This window comes from Ruditapes philippinarum, unplaced genomic scaffold (genome assembly GCF_026571515.1).
Source record: "Ruditapes philippinarum isolate M1 unplaced genomic scaffold, ASM2657151v2 ctg7260_1_1_1_1, whole genome shotgun sequence".
Lineage (NCBI taxonomy): Eukaryota > Metazoa > Mollusca > Bivalvia > Venerida > Veneridae > Ruditapes > Ruditapes philippinarum.
The window spans coordinates 38,809-57,169 of record NW_026865646.1 but is presented as its reverse complement, the minus strand read 5'-3'; the positions used below and the strand labels follow the sequence as shown (position 1 = coordinate 57,169).

Below are 18,361 nucleotides of genomic sequence, written 5' to 3'. Positions count from 1 at the left end.
AGAAAAAAATTGACTTACCCTTTATAGAAAATAAATTTCTAATTATCTCCCTTTAATAACATGAAATGTAAATTCGGTAATATCTTTACGAAAAATGCTTTTTGGAACTTAATTACAATATTGATGAATTTCCGTTTCAGCATTAAATTTCTGATATAAAATCATAAAAAAATGTGTTACAGGTTCTTTAAAGACCTCACAATTTTATAATTATTTGGAGATATCTCTAATTGAGATCTTTTAAAAGGCCTCTCAAATATTTGAATATACGCAATATGGCGTTTCAAACCGATGGGGACAGCAACAAGGCCAGACCACCAAGCAACGGTTTATAAACATCGGTGGACGTCTTCTTCTGACGAAATAGTTTTACAAAAAACGCGTAGTTATACATTTCTTACATGTTTATAGTTTGCATTCTCAACACATTTCAACAGGAGTATTTCAGTGGTCATGCATGGTTTACAGTGGTCACCCATAGTTTACAGTGGTCACCCATCGTTTACAGTGGTCATGCATGGTTTACAGTGGTCATGCATGGTTTACAGTGGTCATGCATGGTTTACAGTGGTCACCCATAGTTTACAGTGGTCACCCATAGTTTACAGTGGTCATCCATCGTTTACAGTGGTCATGCATGGTTTACAGTGGTCACCCATAGTTTACAGCGGTCACCCATAGTTTACAGTGGTCATCCATCGTTTACAGTGGTCATCCATCGTTAACAGTGGTCATGCATAGTTTACAGTGGTCACCCATAGTTTACAGTGGTCACCCATAGTTTACAGTGGTCATCCATCGTTTAAAGTGGTCATCCATCGTTTACGGGTCATGCATGGTTTACAGTGGTCACCCATAGTTTACAGTGGTCATCCATCGTTTAAAGTGGTCATCCATCGTTTACAGTGGTCATGCATGGTTTACAGTGGTCACCCATAGTTTACAGTGGTCACCCATCGTTTACAGTGGTCATGCATGGTTTACAGTGGTCACCCATAGTTTACAGTGGTCATCCCATCGTTTGCAGTGGTCATGCATGGTTTACAGTGGTCACCCATAGTTTACAGTGGTCATCCATCGTTTACAGTGGTCATGCATGGTTTACAGTGGTCACCCATAGTTTACAGTGGTCACCCATAGTTTACAGTGGTCATGCATGGTTTACAGTGGTCACCCATAGTTTACAGTGGTCATCCATCGTTTACAGTGGTCATGCATGGTTTACAGTGGTCACCCATAGTTTACAGTGGTCATCCATCGTTTACAGTGGTCATGCATGGTTTACAGTGGTCATCCATCGTTTACAGTGGTCATCCATGGTTTACAGTTTAGAAACAACTGTTCCCCTATTGTTTAGCCAATATTTCTTTTATTTCGCAGATATTACGAAATGTCTTTAATAATAGCATGTATTTTGACGCAAACCGAAAACATATTTGGAAAGTATAAAGCAGTTACTACACTATTTCTTGAATATGTATGATTTATTTAAAGGGTCTCCGCCAATATGACCAAGTATTCAACAACAAGGATAGTTTAGGTTGAAGCTCATACTTTTGATCTTGTCCACATTTGGAGAAATCGTTTGACGGTTAGAACTTTTAAAAAGTAACTTTGACCTGGGGTGGATAAAAAAACTGGACTGGAGAATTATTTCATGCGCTGGTAATCAGTGCAATAGTACATGCAATTTCATCAATCCCTTTGATGATGACTTTAAATTCATTATTTTATATACATGTGTGTATTGTATAAGGACACGATGACAAAAGAAAAATAAGAAAATGTCGATTTAACTTTTTTTTATTTTGCATAAATTTAATTACGACAAATATTTACACAATAAATAATGTTAATTAATGTGCACTAACAGAATTAAATTGAAAACATGCAGGCGAGAAATGAAACGAGCAGCATAAAACCAGAGATGTAGATAAAACAAAGTTAACATGACGATGTCATTAAAGAACCGACATTGTATGTAAGTCCGTCTTATTTTATGCATTCCAATTCTCTTGGAATTAATTGTCAACCGTAACATCAGTCAATTTTCTTTTAAACTCACAAAACCTGAAAAGATGAGCTATCTCTATATTCAATGTCGTCATTTGTTATAGATTCCTGAGAAATCATCTCGGATGACTGTACAGACCCATACTGGTTCCGGTATGAGATTTCTTCATATTCAATTCGGTCATTTCTGCGGACATGTTCTTGTGAAACATCATTCTCAGATGGTAGAGATGCATACTGGTTAGAATAGTTCGGTGTCCCATCAAAATGACTTGGATGACTCGAAGGATAGTTCATTAAGATCTGTAACAAATAATCTGAGTTTCCGTAAAATGCGCCTGGTCCGTAATTTTGTTGAGGATATCCGGGATACAAACTGGTCGCGGGGTAACTTCCGGTAGACTGTACACTACTGTTCTGGTACAGAGGTTGGTTTGTTGACGAAATTGAAGCCGGGTTCCAAATTGATGTCGGCTCGTAAGGATATCCTTGCATCGTTGTGTTTGTAACTGTCGTTGGTTCATTGTAAGTTATTTCTGGAGATTTTAGAGACGGTGATCTTGAACGTTCCTCCCGCTTCGATGTTGGTGATTGTTTTTTATTGTTATTGTTGTTACTATCTTTTTGTTGTTGCCTATACTTGGCGCGTCTGTTTTTGAACCAGACCTGCACTTTGAATTCTGCAAGATTGAGTTTCAGCGCCAATTCTTCGCGCATGTATACATCCGGGTACCTCGTCCTCTCGAAACAAGATTCTAATAAATCAAGTTGCGCGCGTGTAAAAGTAGTTCTTTCTCTTCGCTGTTTCTTCGGAGCGTAAACTGACTGTGAAGACTCGGGATAACTCGCTACTGGTTTTCTAATGACTCCAGGTCGTGAAACGCATGCACCAGATGAATTCATTGAATATCCCGAAGTCGGTTTGCCGTAATCCAATCGGTAGAAGGCAGATTCGTGAGAATTAACCACGTGACTACCATGTCGTTGATGTGACACTTCCGAGTTATCGTCCCTGTTTACTGGTTGATTTTGACCATAAACTAGTCTCATCATATCACTGTTTCTGGAGTTTGTTTCTATGCTCAACATTTTAGATTTACGTTTAAAATGAAGTCAATGAATTGTTTTCTTCGATATTTTTCAAAGTTTTTTTTTTTAGAAAAGATGAAAATTAAGAACGATAACTATGTATTTTTTCGAAACTTGATCAATTATATTTGTTGATTATCTTTGAATTCATCAAACAATTTGTTTAATGACGATTTTAATGCAAAATGTTTATATTTATGTGCATAAATGTTACACTGTTGCGCATGCGCAATAAAGCATAATTTTAGCCCCGCCCACACACACAAGCGTTTGGTAAAAATTGTTTGTCGCGTTAATTAGTATTGTTTGTTATGATGTTACAGTCCCGTTAACGCATTCATTATAAAATTGCAAACTTAGGTCCATCAAGGTGAGACTTTTTCAAACATTTTAACTCTTCAAAGTGAGATAATGTTAGTAACAGTACTTTTTTATGTACCGCAGAATAGTTCAGAAGATAAATTTCGTTGATTTTCTTACTACAGTCAAAGGGACCAATTATTTAATTTCAGCATCAGAAATTAATTTATTTCATATAAAATTCTTTTCGTTCAGATTCTACCGGAACTTCTATAGATTATTTATAATCTTTTATAAATCAATTTATTTAAAAAAATCTAACAAAGGAAATAATAGAATTAAAAAAAATTAACAAAGGAAATAATAAGGTTGATCAAATCACAGATATATAAACAATATTTAGCTCCATGATCAAATACTATTACTAACACAACACATTTAAATTAAAACTTATCTTTGAACTCGTCCTTTAATTTTTAATGAATGGAAATTCATTTCAATTTAAATATTTTAATGTATAAATGTACCTGATAATTATAAGCACAAAATAAAATAATTAAGCAAAATTATAATGTTACTTGTACCTTCAATAGTCATGCCACTATTACCTGGGATTCATTCATTTACTTATATATTTTCTTGTTGGGGTGGGGAACAGATAGATACAGTTGTATCTATTGGTCATTAAAACGATTTTGATAATAATATAGAACTATACTTATTTTTCGTTCAACAAATTTCTTTCGAATATTAGTGTTAAGCTAGCGGAAGTAAGGAAGCCAGAGACCTGAATCTATTTTTCCACTGATTTTATCATAAACCATATACAATTCTTCTCTCCTTTTTTTACATTTTTGAATCGCATTTGTTTGAGACAAGAACCCGTCGATCCGATATCGTAGTATCTTTACAAAAAATGCTTTTTGGACCTTACAATATTGATAAGTCTTCATTTGAACATTAAAATCATAAAAAAAATGTGTTACCGGATCTTTAAATACGCTCTATTGCTATAATTATTTGGAGATATCTCTAATTGAAATTGAGATCTTTTAAAAGGCCTCTCAAATATTGAATATACGCAAATATGGCGTTCCAAACCGATGGGGACAGCAACAGGCCAGGCCACTAAGCAACGGTTTATAAACATCGGCGGACGTCTTCTTCTGACAAAATAGTTTTACAAAAAACGTGTAGTTATACATTTCTTACATGTTTATAGTTTGAATTATCAGCACATTTCAACGGTATTTCAGTGGTCATCCATGGTTTATGGTTTAGAAAAAACGTTCCTCTATTGTTTAGCCGATATTGCTTTGAATACACGGGTATTATATGAAATGTTTTTAAATAATAGCATGTATTTTTACGCACACGGAAAACATGTTAGGATATAGTAAGCAGTTTATACATTATTTCTTGAATATGTATGATTTCTTTAAAGGGCCTCCGCCAGCATGGCCAAGTATGCAACAACAAGGATACTTTTGGTTGGACGCTTTTCAACACAGGTTATTACCTTTGATCTTTGCCCTCAATTGCTTAGAGAAATCGCTTGGCATTTTCTTTAATGTATAATTAAAAAATGATTTTAATATGGGATGGATAAAACAAATGGAACTGGAGAACATAATTAGTTCATGTACTGGTTAGCAGTTTGATACATGCAATTTCATCGGTCATTTGGATGGTTATTTCAAATTCATTATTTTATATATAGACTATTAATTACTAGTATATAATGGCACAAGGACTAAATGATTAAAAATAGGAAAGTGTCGATTTAACTTTTTTATTTTGCATAAATTACAATTATAACAAATATTTACATTAATTATTAATGTTATAATAAATTGAAAACATGCAGGCAAGAAACTACAGTTAACACATAAAACGAGCAGCATAAAACAAAGTTTTCTTGTTGGGGTGGGGGACTACATATACAGTGTATCTATTGGTCATTAAAACGATTTTGATAATAATATAGAACTATTTATTTTTTGTTCAACAAATTTCTTTCGAATATTATTGTTAAGCTAGCGGAAGTAAGGAAGCCAGAGACCTGAATGTATTTTTTTCAACAAATTTTATCATGAACCATATACAATTCTTCTCTTTTTTACATTTTTGAATCGCATTTGTTTGAGAGCCCGTGGACCCGATATCGTAATATCTTTACAAAAATGCTTTTTGGAACTTACAATATTGATAAGTCTTCATTTGAACATTAAATTTATGATATAAAATCATAAAAAAATGTGTTACAGGATCTTTAAAGACCTCTCTATTACTATAATTATTTGGAGATATCTCTGCTTTTAAAAGGCCTCTCAAATATTTGAATATACGCAATTATGGCGTTCTAAACCGATGGGGACAGCAACGAGGCCAGGCCACTAAACAACGGTTTATAAACATCGGTGGACGTCTTCTTCTGACTAAATAGTTTTACAAAAAAAACGTGTAGTTATACATTTCTTACATGTTATAGTTTGTATTCTCAGCACATTTCAACAGGAGTATTTCTGTGGTCATCCATGGTTTAAATACGGTTTAGAAACAACAGTACTTGTACCTCTATTGTTTAGCCAATATTTCTTTGAGTACACGCGTATTATGAAAAGTCTTTAAATAATAGCATGTATTTTTTTACGCAAACGGAAAACATATTGGGATAGTAAGAAGTTTATACATTATTTCTTGAATATGTATGATTTCTTTAAAGGGTTTCCGCCACCATGGCCAAGTATGCAACAACAAGGATACTTTTGGTTGGACGCTTTTCAACACAGGTTATTACCTTTGATCTTTGTCCACATTAGCTTGGAGAAATCGCTTGGCATTTTCTTTAATGTATAATTAAAAATGATTTTGACATGGGATTGATAAAACAAATGGAACTGGAGAACATTATTATTTCTTGTACTGGCAAGTAGTTTTGATACATGCAATTTCATCGGTCCTTTGGATGGTTATTTCAAATGCATTATTTTATATATAGACTAATACTAGTATATTATGACACAAGGACTAAATGATTTAAAATAGCAAAGTGTCGATTTAACTTTTTTATTTTGCATAAATTAAATTATAACAAATATTTACATGCAGGCAAGAAACTACAGTCAAAACATAAAACGAGCAGCATAAAACAAAGTTAACATGATAATGCCATTTTATTTGGAGTTTATTGTCAACCGTAACATCAGTCATTTTTCTTTTAAACTCACAAAACTTGGAAAGATGAGCTGTCTCTATATTCTATGTCGTCATTTCCTGTTACAGATTCCTGAGAAATAACCTCGGTTGACGGTACAGACGCATACTGGTTCCGGTATGAGATTTCTTCATATTCAATGCGGTCATTTGTGCGGACATGTTCTTGTGAAATGTCATTCTCATGCGCCAGGTCTGTAATTCTCAATGCGCCAGGTCTGTAATTTTGTTGAGGATATCCGGTGTACAAGTTTGTCGTCGTGTAACTTCCGATGGACTGTAAACTACTGTTCTGATACAGAGGTTGGCTTGTTGACGAAATTGAAGCCGGATTCCAGATTGATGTCGGCTCGTAAGGGTATCCTTGCATGGTTGTGCTGGAAATTGGCGTTGGTTCATTGTAAGTTATTTCTGGAGATTTTGGAGACGGTGATCTTGAACTTTCCTCCCTCTTATATGTTGGTGATTGTTTTTTATTGTTATTGTTGTTACTATCTTTTTGCTGTTGCCTATACTTGGCGCGTCTGTTTTTGAACCAGACCTGCACTTTGAATCCTGCAAGATTGAGTTTCAGCGCCAATTCTTCGCGCATGTATACATCCGGGTACCTCGTCCTTTCGAAACAAGCTTCTAACAAATCAAGTTGCGCACGTGTAAAAGTAGTTCTTTCTCTTCGCTGTTTCTTCAGAACGTGAGCTGACTGTGAACACTCGGGATAACTCGCTACTGGTTTTCTAATGACTTCAGGTCGTGAAACGAAGTGTGTACCGTTTGACTCGTATGCACCAGATAAATTCATTGAATATCCCAAGTTTGTTTCTATGCTCAACATTTTAGATTTGCGTTTATAATGTAGTCTATGAATTGTTTTCTTCGATATTTTTCAAAGTTTTTTTTTTAGAAAGATGAAAATTCAGAACGATAACTATATATTTTTTTCGAAACTTGATCAATTATATTTGTTGATTATTTTTTGAATTCATCAAACAATTTGTTTTATGACGATTTTAATGCAAAATGTTTATATTTATGTGCATAAATTTTACAATGTTGCGCATGCGCAATAAAGCATAATTTTAGTCCCGCCCACACACAAGCCGGTAAGTTATCAGTTTGGTAAGAATTGTTTGTCGCGTTAATTAGTATTGTTTGTTATGATGTTACAGTCCCGTTAACGCATTCATTATAAAATTGCAAACTTACGTCCATCAAAGTGAGACTTTTTCAAACATTTTAACTCTTCAAAGTGAGATAATGTAAGTTACAGTACTTTTTTATGTACCGCAGAATAGTTCAGAAGATTTTCTTAATGTAGTCAAAGGGACTAATCATTTAATTTCAGCATCAGAAAATAATGTATTTCGTATAATATGATTTTCGTTCAGATTATTTTCTACCGAACTTCAATAGATTATTGATAATCTTTTATAAATCAATTTATTTGGAAAAAAAATCTAACAAAGGAAATAATAAAATTTAAAAAAATCTTACAAAGGAAATAATTCAAATCACAGATATATAAACAATATTTAGCTCCATGATCAAATACTATTACTAACACAACACATTTAAATTAAAACTTATCTTTGAACTCGTCCTTTTCTTATAAATGGAAATTCAATTCAATAATATTTTAATGTATAAATCTACCTGAAAATTATAAGCAAAAAATAAAAAATAAGCAAAATTATAAAATAACCTCTATAGTCATGACGCTATTCATTCATTTATTTATTTATTTATTTCTTTTCTTGTTGGGGTGGGGGACACTACATATACAGTTGTATTTATTAGTCATTGAAAAGATTTTTATAATAAAATATAACTATTTATTTTTCAACAATATTCTATCGAAAATATTAGTGTTAAGCTAGCGAGAGTAAGGAAGCTCGAGACCTGTATCTCATTTATACACTGATTTTATCATGAACCAATATAGAGGATATTTACCGCCACTCATGAAATATTTATTTTCATACCAGTCGATGAAAATAAATCATGTATTTATAGAAAGAACTTGAATTTTCTGTTTATCATATATATTTTTCTCCTTTTTGACATTAAAATTTGAAAGACTTTCCCTGAAATGTTGTGTACTGGCAGAATTTAAAAGAAAGTAGTCCGGCAACACACCAGTGAAAATATGGAAAATATGTTTCACTGTAGTGACAAATAAATTTTACAGTGAAAATACGGAAAATGAAAATACGCATTTTATTTCATCAGTATTTCTCAGTATTTCATTTATAAGTATATAATAAACAATTCTTTTTTTTTACATTTTTGAATCACATTTGTTTGAGACAAGAAGCCTGTCGACCCGATATCGCCAGTTCTCTCCCCGCACTGTATTAATGCTTTCGAAAGATATAAAAAATACATTGTTTAAATGATGATTCTTGTCTGCTTCAATAAAAATGAACAAGAAAAAAAAGGTTCACAATTATGATGCACGTTACTTGGTCTATTTTTTTGAGTTCTTATTCTACTATTTCATTTTTATTGAAGCAAACATAAATAGCAGCGGCTTAAGTTAACATGAACTGGTACAATTTGGAATTTTGAAACATCCGCAAATGTGTTCATATGGCGGTTATCATGGAAGCTTCAATGTGACACGCAAGTGCCATTCCATGAAAAGCGGCATATGGTCCCCAAGTAAAAATGCGAGTTCCATAAACGAGAAAAAAATGGGCGGAACTAAATAAAATGGAATTTTGAAAGGGGATCAGAGGATATGAAGCCTGCATATCACAGATAATACACCTAAAGACAATCTTAAAAGCAGGCCACATATCCTAGGGTGATTCAACAGTATTCAAGTGAGGAACACTGGAACCACCCATAAAGAAAATAGCCGAATAGAAAAAACTAAATTACAAGCACAACAAAAATGTCGTGCTGAACGATCTTTAAGGATCGACAATATAACATCACTGATTGAATGTATGGGGCGACTTTTTACAGCCTCCACACGGCACAAGCAACGTTGATGTGGCACATACATGTATATAACTTTGTTTTAAGATCTGGCTTCTTTTTTATTAAAAGATACTCTAGTGTCAGATATCTATGCTTGGGATCACCAATTTGATATGTGAATTCCGTTAAATGATGATCGATTTATGTACATGTATTTATCTTAAAATTGTGGTTTATGTGCAATCAATACGATTTTCCCTCTGAAGAAAAAGCAACCCCCTGTATTGTAATGTTTTGATTATGGAAAAGGTACTACTATAGAAGCTTATCACGTACAGAAAGTAGCGATAAGTGTAAAATAATTTCCAAAATACAAGATCTGGTTAAACTTCCTTTATTGCCAACAAAATACAGTTTCGGAAACTGTTACAGAAAAAAATGTAAAAAATGAGAATAGAAACGATAGAATTTGGGGCAAAATGAGCGTTTAATAATACGTAAAAAATATTTTAATTCTCGTATTTGTTCAATAAACGTTCTTCGTGCTATTCAGTAATATCAGCAGGGTCGTTTGGCGACTTGGTAGTTGTATAATTCTTATAAAGGTCTGCCTGACCATACTCGGATGACGGTCATGTGTTCTCATCATCCAATTTCAGTTAACCCAGGTAGTGGACTCATGAGGGATCAACTGAAAGTCTTATTCTAAAGTCTGTGTGCTTAGTCCATCCAGTAGGTCATTGTTTTCAATCTCGGGACAGATACTAAAGTTATGTAGAATTTCAGCGTTACATTGAAATTATGAGAACATGGCCACTGAGTCTGCCCGAATCTGATTTAAGCATATATTTTATTGTACCGCATATGAAACACAATTTTTCGCTCAAAGTTCAAGATGGTGGTCTCTCAACATATGTTCAACCCGTGCCCACGTGCCATTATTTGGCATTGGATTAATTCCGGTCACATGACATATCAACTGGTAGACGTCCACTATTGATATACCACTTGTTTTGTATCCTTGCTTGAAATCTGAAATAAAAAGGGCAAATAATGAATAAGAAAAATATTTCAATAATTTTAATAATCAACTAAACTTGAAATTTCAGCTGTAATCAAAAGCATGGTTTCAGCAGATTCATATACATGTCAAAGTCAATGTGCATTTTGTAGTAGGAGTTTTTGATATTTCGTAAATGCATCCCAAAGGTTATACATGTAATATATTTTTTAAAGTAATGGACTATCTTAAAGGCCCATTAGCCTAAAAAATACTATTGTTTTTTATTTCTCCAAACCATTTTACTTTTAGCGGCCTGTTATAGTTTCCAAAAGAATACCCATTGGTCATATAGCAGTGCCTTCATTTTTAAAATTAGTATACATGTACATATAGTGGTTTAGTATTTTGTATTACTTTCAAAATACATGTACCACATTGTTTACATTTTTCTTCCTTTATGAATGTCGAATTCAGCGCTATTTTCTTTCACGTTATCAGCATCTCACGTGTTCTTAATTCATTATTAATATTACAAAAATATAAAACGAAGGTTTGCCCTTGCTACAGAACGAAAAAAATGTATTCATTTCTGAAGCTTTATGTGCCTTTAATATATCACTTATATTCTATGATTAAGAACGTATAAGAGTTAAATGTATTTTGGTATTTGTAATATAGTAATGGGCTTATTATGCTTTTAAGCCATAAAATGATTTTCTGTATAAAGGTCAATGATAAATTTGGTAATACATAATTATTTTGACTAAATGAAATATTTGTTTCATTCTGCAACGAATTTCAGTAAAAGTGGAATTCCGCGGTACATCAAATAACAATATTTAAATTATCTCACTTTGAAGTGTTAAAATGTTTGAAAAAGTCTCACTTTGATGGACGTAAGTTTGCAATTTTATAATGAATGCGTTAACGGGACTGTACCATCATAACAAACAATACTAATTAACGCGACAAACAATTCTTACCAAACTGATAACTTACCGGCTTGTGAGTGGGCGGGACTAAAAGTTGTGCTTTATTGCGCATGCCCTTGAAGTTGACATCATTTTTACATAAATATAGAATTTTGCACCACAAACCATCAAAACACTTGTTTGACTCTTCCTTGGAATCAAATAAAATTAATTCTACGATTTTTGGCAATCTAGTGTACTCCACAGTGTTAACTTTGCAAGACAATTTGTCAAATTAATATAACAAAAAAATCAAAATAATCTAACACAAGATGATAAAATTGGAAAATAACTCGAGAATGGATGATATGATGATGGGAATCGTTTATGGACATAATCAGCCGACGAGCAAGAGCGTTAACTCTGTACAAACGCAACAGCACCATGGTAACCACGAATCTCGCGCTTCAGTATTTTCCAGATTTGATTATGGCAAACCGGATTACGCTCAATCAAGGTACGAACTGAATCCGCCTGCCACACTTTTCTCTTCCCGAACTGGAGACATGATGAAACCAGTGATGAGTTATCCAACTTCTTCACATTCTATTAACGGTCCGCCGAAAAAACAGAGAAGGGAAAGAACTACTTATACACGCGCACAACTTACTGTGTTGGAGTCTTGTTTTGAGAAGACGAGGTACCCAGATGTATTCTTGCGCGAGGAACTTGCAATGAAACTCAACCTAATAGAATCAAAAGTGCAGGTATGGTTCAAAAACAGGCGCGCTAAATGTAGACAACAACAAAAAGATAAGGACAATAATAACAACAAAAAACAATCGCCAACAGCGAAAAGGGAGGAAAGTTCTAGTCCACCGTCTCCAAAATCTCCGCCAAAAATGCATAATGAACCAAATCCGGTTTCCCACACAACGATGCAAGGATACCCTTACGCGCCTACATCAATCTGGAACCCGGCTTCAATTTCGCCAACAAACTATCCTATGTATCAGAACAGTAGTGTACAGTCAACCGGAAGTTATCCGACGACCAACTTGTACCCAGGATATCCTCAACAGAATTACGGACCATCCGCATTTTACGGCAATTCGGATTACATGTTACAAATGAACTATCCCCCGACTCATTCAGCCCACGTGGATGGAATGACAAGCTCTTATTCTAACCAGTATGCGTCTCCAGCGACTGGGAATGATATTTCACAGGAACATGTAAACAGAAATGACGACATAGAATATAAAGAACGCTCATCTTTCCAGGCTTTGTGAAAAGGTGAAAGACTGAGAATAAATTCCTAGTGATTTGCGCTAATCAGAACATAAGGTACGCTGCAATGCGCATTTATGTGACATTTAGTTTAATTGATGTACATTTGTTTCTTACTTTTAATTTATTAAACTTGTAAATTAATAATGTATATATCTAATGCAGCTTGAGATGTGTAAATAAAAATGTTAAAATGTCTCCGTATTTTTACTTTGCTAAACAGTGCATTTGCTGATCGGTTCAACAAAATGGTTAACATCGTGAGCACAATCGTAACTTTTCGATATTCTCCGTCATAGTTCGATCCGATGAAGGGGTCTGTTGAATTTCGAAAACATAGCCGATTACCCATAATCCACTCTAAGACAACAGGGATCGAAAGGTAGATTGTGTACGAGATCCCTCACTAAAATGTGACGGAAAACACCGAAAAGTTGCGATTGGCACGTGATGACATTTGAAATGTTAGTCAAGACTGTACAACAAACCTGGTCCAGAAGCCAGAAATATTCCTCTCATATCTTGACCGCTGTTGTCAAAACCATGGTTCCCATTGAATGTGTGAATGGTACGAGTACCTTTATGGTCCCCAGATCTTGGCTACAAACACAACCAGTTCTTTCAGTAAAAAGGACGCAGATATAATTTTTAAGCAAACATATAAATCATAGTTGTTTATTCAAAACAAGTTTATAGTGAAATACAGTAAAACAATGGTGATGATACCTACCGAGTAAAGCTTTATGTTAATGCCTGTCATGACAGGACATTATTTCATCAGAAAAATTCTGGTGCAACATCTTGTACTTATTGTTGCAAAAATGTTGGATGAAAATAGATGTCTTTTAAAAAAATCTGATATTTAGTAAGGAACTTAATAAATGTTATAAAGAAATTTCTTGTTATCTAGTAAGAAACGACATACATGTAATTAAATGTTCTAAAAAAGTTACAAAAAAAGTTATTAACCAATAAGAGTTATGACCCTTTTGACGTAATAAAACAAGTGCTTACATGAACAATACACCAGTCTGAGTCCGCCATGATAAATATAGGTGGTATAAATTTGTGTTGTTTGAAAAACCATCTATCTAGAATGTCCTTCCTGTTGTATACTCGAAGGTGTTCGTGAAAATCTTTCAGTGATTTATACACCTTAAAAAAACAACAGATATATACAGTCATGTTCCGATCATTAGACCACTTCGATTTGATTCATCAATCATGTAAACTTAAGCTACTTTTAAGGCCTTAAGTCTGAAATATGGAGCAAAAGAGTACGCCATTTCTGTGGCCTTACAACCGGAACTTTACTTTATTTAATTATTATTCAAACATCAATTATTACATGCAATAACCATAACTATAATTCTTTACAATTTAAAATACCAATTTCGAGTTTTGATGCGTTTGAATTATTGATTAGAACAAGATAAATGTATTAATAATTCCAAAGTCTAATAAACGACTTATGCTTAACCAAAATATATCACCGAACAAAAGTGGGCACTGCATGTACACTGCTACAACAGCCGACATGCAAACTGATCTGGAGCTAAACGCTTTATATTGGCCAATATTCTTAGAATGGGAACTTTTATCTTAAAACTAAATAAGAATTATCATTTTCGTACTTTCATTTCCCGCCCAGGCTTTGGCCATATTTGTGCAACTGATCCACTTTCCAACAACTCGTCAATATCATTCATATCGACCACGTGACTGATGTCAATAATGTTTGTATCATTAACGCTGGCCATTCCATGGTCAGATACAACCATAATGTTTACGTCAGTCACATGATTCGTGTCCAAATACTGGAAAACGCTTGAAATCAGCTCGTCCGTATCTTTAACCGCTTGTTTTAGCTGTGGGGAACCAGGTCCAAACGAATGCCCAATTGTGTCAACATCAGCGTGTAATATATCTTTGAAACAACATGCAGAGTAAAACTCCAATTACTGTAATTTTTTTCAACGTCATATAAAATGTAATCAACATCCTTCAGCGTAAGAACACGTTATGTTCCAATAGAAAGCATTATTTGACTCCAATGTTATCAATTAAGCCTAATTTCAAATTACATAACCCTCTTTGCTTCTGACCAGCCAGCCCAACAATGTCTTTAGAGGACAGGGTGGGGCGCTGAGATATTTAAATGTTGTCTGAAAAAAAAAACAGCGTTCATCAGACGTTTTCAAGTAAATTCTGTCAGCTTTCGGTGACTTGATCTACATAATGTATATTTAACCAAAATGCATTTGATTTTCCAGCTGTATTTATTTTATGTCCACATTAACACATTATTTAAAGTGGCTTTAATAGTAAAAACAAAATGAATAAAACTGTGATTCATACAAAGTGAAACAGCAAGTTGATATTTATGCGGATGAATATTAATAAACTTACAAGCGATTTCAATTTTTCCACTGTGGATACGACGGACCGCATCTAGAACTTCATTCTGGGAATCTTTGAAAGAACTAGAATCGTGATACGGCCAGCAATACGACACGTTTATACCGTCAAACTCCAGATAACAACCACCCATATTGTACAGGCCAGTCCGTATGCCCTGAAAGTATACCAGTAATAACTATTTAGTGTACCATTCAATCAAGATACAAGTAAAATGGTTTCCTGCGGTGAACATTTTAATGATATAAAGATATTCCATTTAACATATATTTGGGGGGGGGGGGTAAATAAACTTTTGTATCAGAAATATAGTTGACAATAATCGATCAATATAGAAGAAGGTCTTTGGAAACAGGTGACCGTTCAAGACCGGTGAAGGTCGAACATAGAACAATTATTTCTTTTTACGAAAATGATTAAATAGGCAAAAACTAAATAAAGTAAACACACAAGTTTACGCAGAAAATATCTCTATTTATTATGACAGATGCCACTACGAATATATTAATTTTGTAGATTTTCAGTTTATAGAATTTATTGTTTGTAAAATTTTAGATAGATATAAAAGAAACATTGATAATTTTCAAACACATCATTCAAGTTTTTCCACCTTAAACGGTAAAATAACTTTAGAAAATAAGAAATATCACGTAATAGTTTTTTGTTATCAATTAGGTATAATTCGGACTTATTCCCTACAGATAAATCCGTAACGTACCGGCAAACGGTATTTAGCTGAGTTTTCGAAAAGGTCAATTAACCAATCATATACGGTTTACAGATCACATGCTCCTCCATGTACCGAAAACAGGTCACGTGCTCCTTCATGCCTCAAAAGTTAAACGCGTACCAATACCCTGCGGTCTCCAGACCGCAGGGAATAAAATATATACAGTAAAACCGCAAAAAAGGTCATCTAATTACGTCGCTTAAAGCATGAAGTGGAACCCCAGGAAAACCAATGGAAAATAATTCAAAGTCTCTTAGAAATGGAATCCAATGTATGAGAAGCAAGTCAGTTGAAGTCAATTTTTTGGAAAATTTCAGAAGTGAAAAAAGGAAAATGTGTACATGTCGTTAAGCAATTGGCGTATTTTCTGTAGTCAATGGTTAACTACATAATTGAAAAAATCGATTATTTGTCAAATCCATTTTGCATCGTAAGTATTTCATTTCAGCAGTAAGAACAGATAACGATATTTGTCCATTTAACTGATCATTTTTAGCAGTTACATAGAGCAACTGTTTCTCTGTCCATTATTTACAGTTATCTGTTTTTCAACAGTTGCTGAAAATGACTTTATCAGATTCCCTGCTTTTCAACAGTGACATGTAACGCGTGTTTGCTGTATGTAGCGTTTTTTCAGCAGTTACAATGTTCAGTTATTCTTTTGACAGTACCTGTTTTTCAGCAGTGACAAAGAATGAGGGTTTCTCTGTCCACCATTTTGCATCATCGCTGAGCATATATTCTAGTTTATCCCCATGTTTACTATCATAAATGAAATTTCCAACAACGCCATGACTTTCGACATACAGACCTGGAAAAAAATTGCAAGCATACATATATTCATCAATTTTTACTTTTTTACACGTAATTAAAAATTTGGTAAAGTGTAAAGTTGAAAATACGATTTGATTCTCAATTTTATCTGCGTATGTCTGCTTTAAACAGCTTGTTTTTAAGAAATTGCAACGGTATTGTAAAAAAAAACATCCGATATAGCGTACAAAGATTCATAATCCATAAACGTCCACTATATCAGTGTTTTACTGTACTGTATACTCGTACATTTAAGTCAAATGCTGTTTCAAATGTTGTTTGAAATGCGTATATTCACACTTATTCAACCATGTATACATGTAATGTAGTTATAAGTTATAGTTTCCGGAAGAGACCTCCTATATGTGTATATATGTATCAAAAATCGTCTGCTTGAGTAATTTGTTACGATTCCAAAAAAAATTAAGAAATTTTAGGTTTTTAACACAAGAACATTTAATAACAAAAAAATCGTGAAATAACGCCTTATATCAAGACATAATACATTTTTCCCATTCTGACATCTTATATGTTTTTATAAATGTGCAAGCATGTACAAAGTCAGTAGTACATGAACCGGGTACTTAACTTAATGATATTCTTTTGTGTAAATTTTATGTTTCGCTTTGCTTTACACGATAAACACCTAGAATAGATGTTCATGCATGCATGCATACTGAAAAAAAAAACAGTTTAAACTGCAGGCATATGCAAAGATGCTGAATATCCTGATATCGGATTTGTTAACACGAGTTTCCAGTGGAAATATGTGCATTCGTAATTAATGCATTCGTATTAATGGAGAAAGAGAATGTCCTTGAGGGTCTCTTAAAACTGTTAAGTATATAAATGATTTATTAAGTTCGAACCCTTCACCTGTTTCTAGCGATTTATAGTTGGGTAGAGAATTGGTCGGGAAAGCAGGTACCATCCATTCAGCCCTGGCTCCTTTGTCGACTAACCTAGAAAATCCTCTCAGTTGTAAATCATGATAAGATTCTATATAATCCCAACGGAATCCGTCTACAAGCAGAATGATTAACTTGGATGCATTAACAAACGTAAGTTTGTAATCCAATCCGATAATAAAACTAAACAAGAAAGTCACTCTACACAACATGATTGTTAATATCCGATAAACAGGCATACTATACATGTATATAGTTAAAATACATTGTAGAATTCTATTGGACGAGTACACAGCTTTAAAAATACACTAGTAATAGTAGTATTTGATTTGACGTGCACTACCCACAAAATCAATATTAAACAAATCTCAATCAAATCAGATTTTCGATTATTGTACTGATCATAGGCACTACTGTTAACTAATCAGTTCCTGTCAAATTTATCCGAATAACGATTTTTAACGTGTTTAAGGTGACAACAGACACTTTCCGTGGTACTCACATAAATGTCATTTAAACCAAGTTATTTTAGTTATAATTGTTATTTATTTAATCTTTGTGCATTAAATGTCGTAGATCATCATAAAAAATAACATATTTGAAAAAAAATGCCTTTGTAAATGATTGATTTTGAATAAAAATCCTAAAATTTTAAATCGTCATATCAAAGTCATTTTTTATTTTTTTGTCATCAAACTTTTGGAAAATAACCTTACTTATATTATCTAGGGAACCGTGTCTCAAATTT

General features: G+C 33.6%; 2 protein-coding genes across 2 annotated transcripts; both read right to left on the bottom strand.

The window, feature by feature from the left end:
* Positions 1-2,020: 2,020 nt before the first annotated feature.
* On the bottom strand, positions 2,021-7,473 carry LOC132729887 (zinc finger homeobox protein 4-like). The gene is made up of 2 exons (XM_060715725.1): positions 6,633-7,473; positions 2,021-3,076 (listed from the first exon to the last, which is right to left on the bottom strand). The coding sequence occupies exons 1-2, from the start codon at positions 7,448-7,450 to the stop codon at positions 2,062-2,064; spliced, it is 1,833 nt and encodes a 610-aa protein (XP_060571708.1). The 5' UTR covers positions 7,451-7,473; the 3' UTR covers positions 2,021-2,061.
* Positions 7,474-9,914: 2,441 nt separating this feature from the next.
* LOC132729885 (glycerophosphocholine cholinephosphodiesterase ENPP6-like) lies at positions 9,915-17,902 on the bottom strand. The gene is made up of 7 exons (XM_060715721.1): positions 17,582-17,902; positions 16,564-16,703; positions 15,154-15,319; positions 14,379-14,671; positions 13,759-13,899; positions 13,233-13,344; positions 9,915-10,572 (listed from the first exon to the last, which is right to left on the bottom strand). The coding sequence occupies exons 1-7, from the start codon at positions 17,859-17,861 to the stop codon at positions 10,424-10,426; spliced, it is 1,281 nt and encodes a 426-aa protein (XP_060571704.1). The 5' UTR covers positions 17,862-17,902; the 3' UTR covers positions 9,915-10,423.
* Positions 17,903-18,361: the final 459 nt, after the last annotated feature.

Bases quoted from the DNA above. Each gene is read 5' to 3' on its own strand.
- LOC132729887 (XM_060715725.1), bottom strand. From the start codon at position 7,450: ATGTTGAGCATAGAAACAAACTTGGGATATTCAATGAATTTATCTGGT. The intron at 3,077-6,632 runs GTGAGTTTAAAA...AACAAACTCCAG, and splicing joins AGCTCATCTTTCCAAGTTTT to AAACAGTGATATGATGAGAC.
- LOC132729885 (XM_060715721.1), bottom strand. From the start codon at position 17,861: ATGTATAGTATGCCTGTTTATCGGATATTAACAATCATGTTGTGTAGA. The intron at 15,320-16,563 runs GTACTGTCAAAA...GTATACTTTCAG, and splicing joins TTGTCACTGCTGAAAAACAG to GGCATACGGACTGGCCTGTA. The intron at 13,345-13,758 runs GTAAGCACTTGT...TTGTGTTTGTAG, and splicing joins CAGACTGGTGTATTGTTCAT to CCAAGATCTGGGGACCATAA.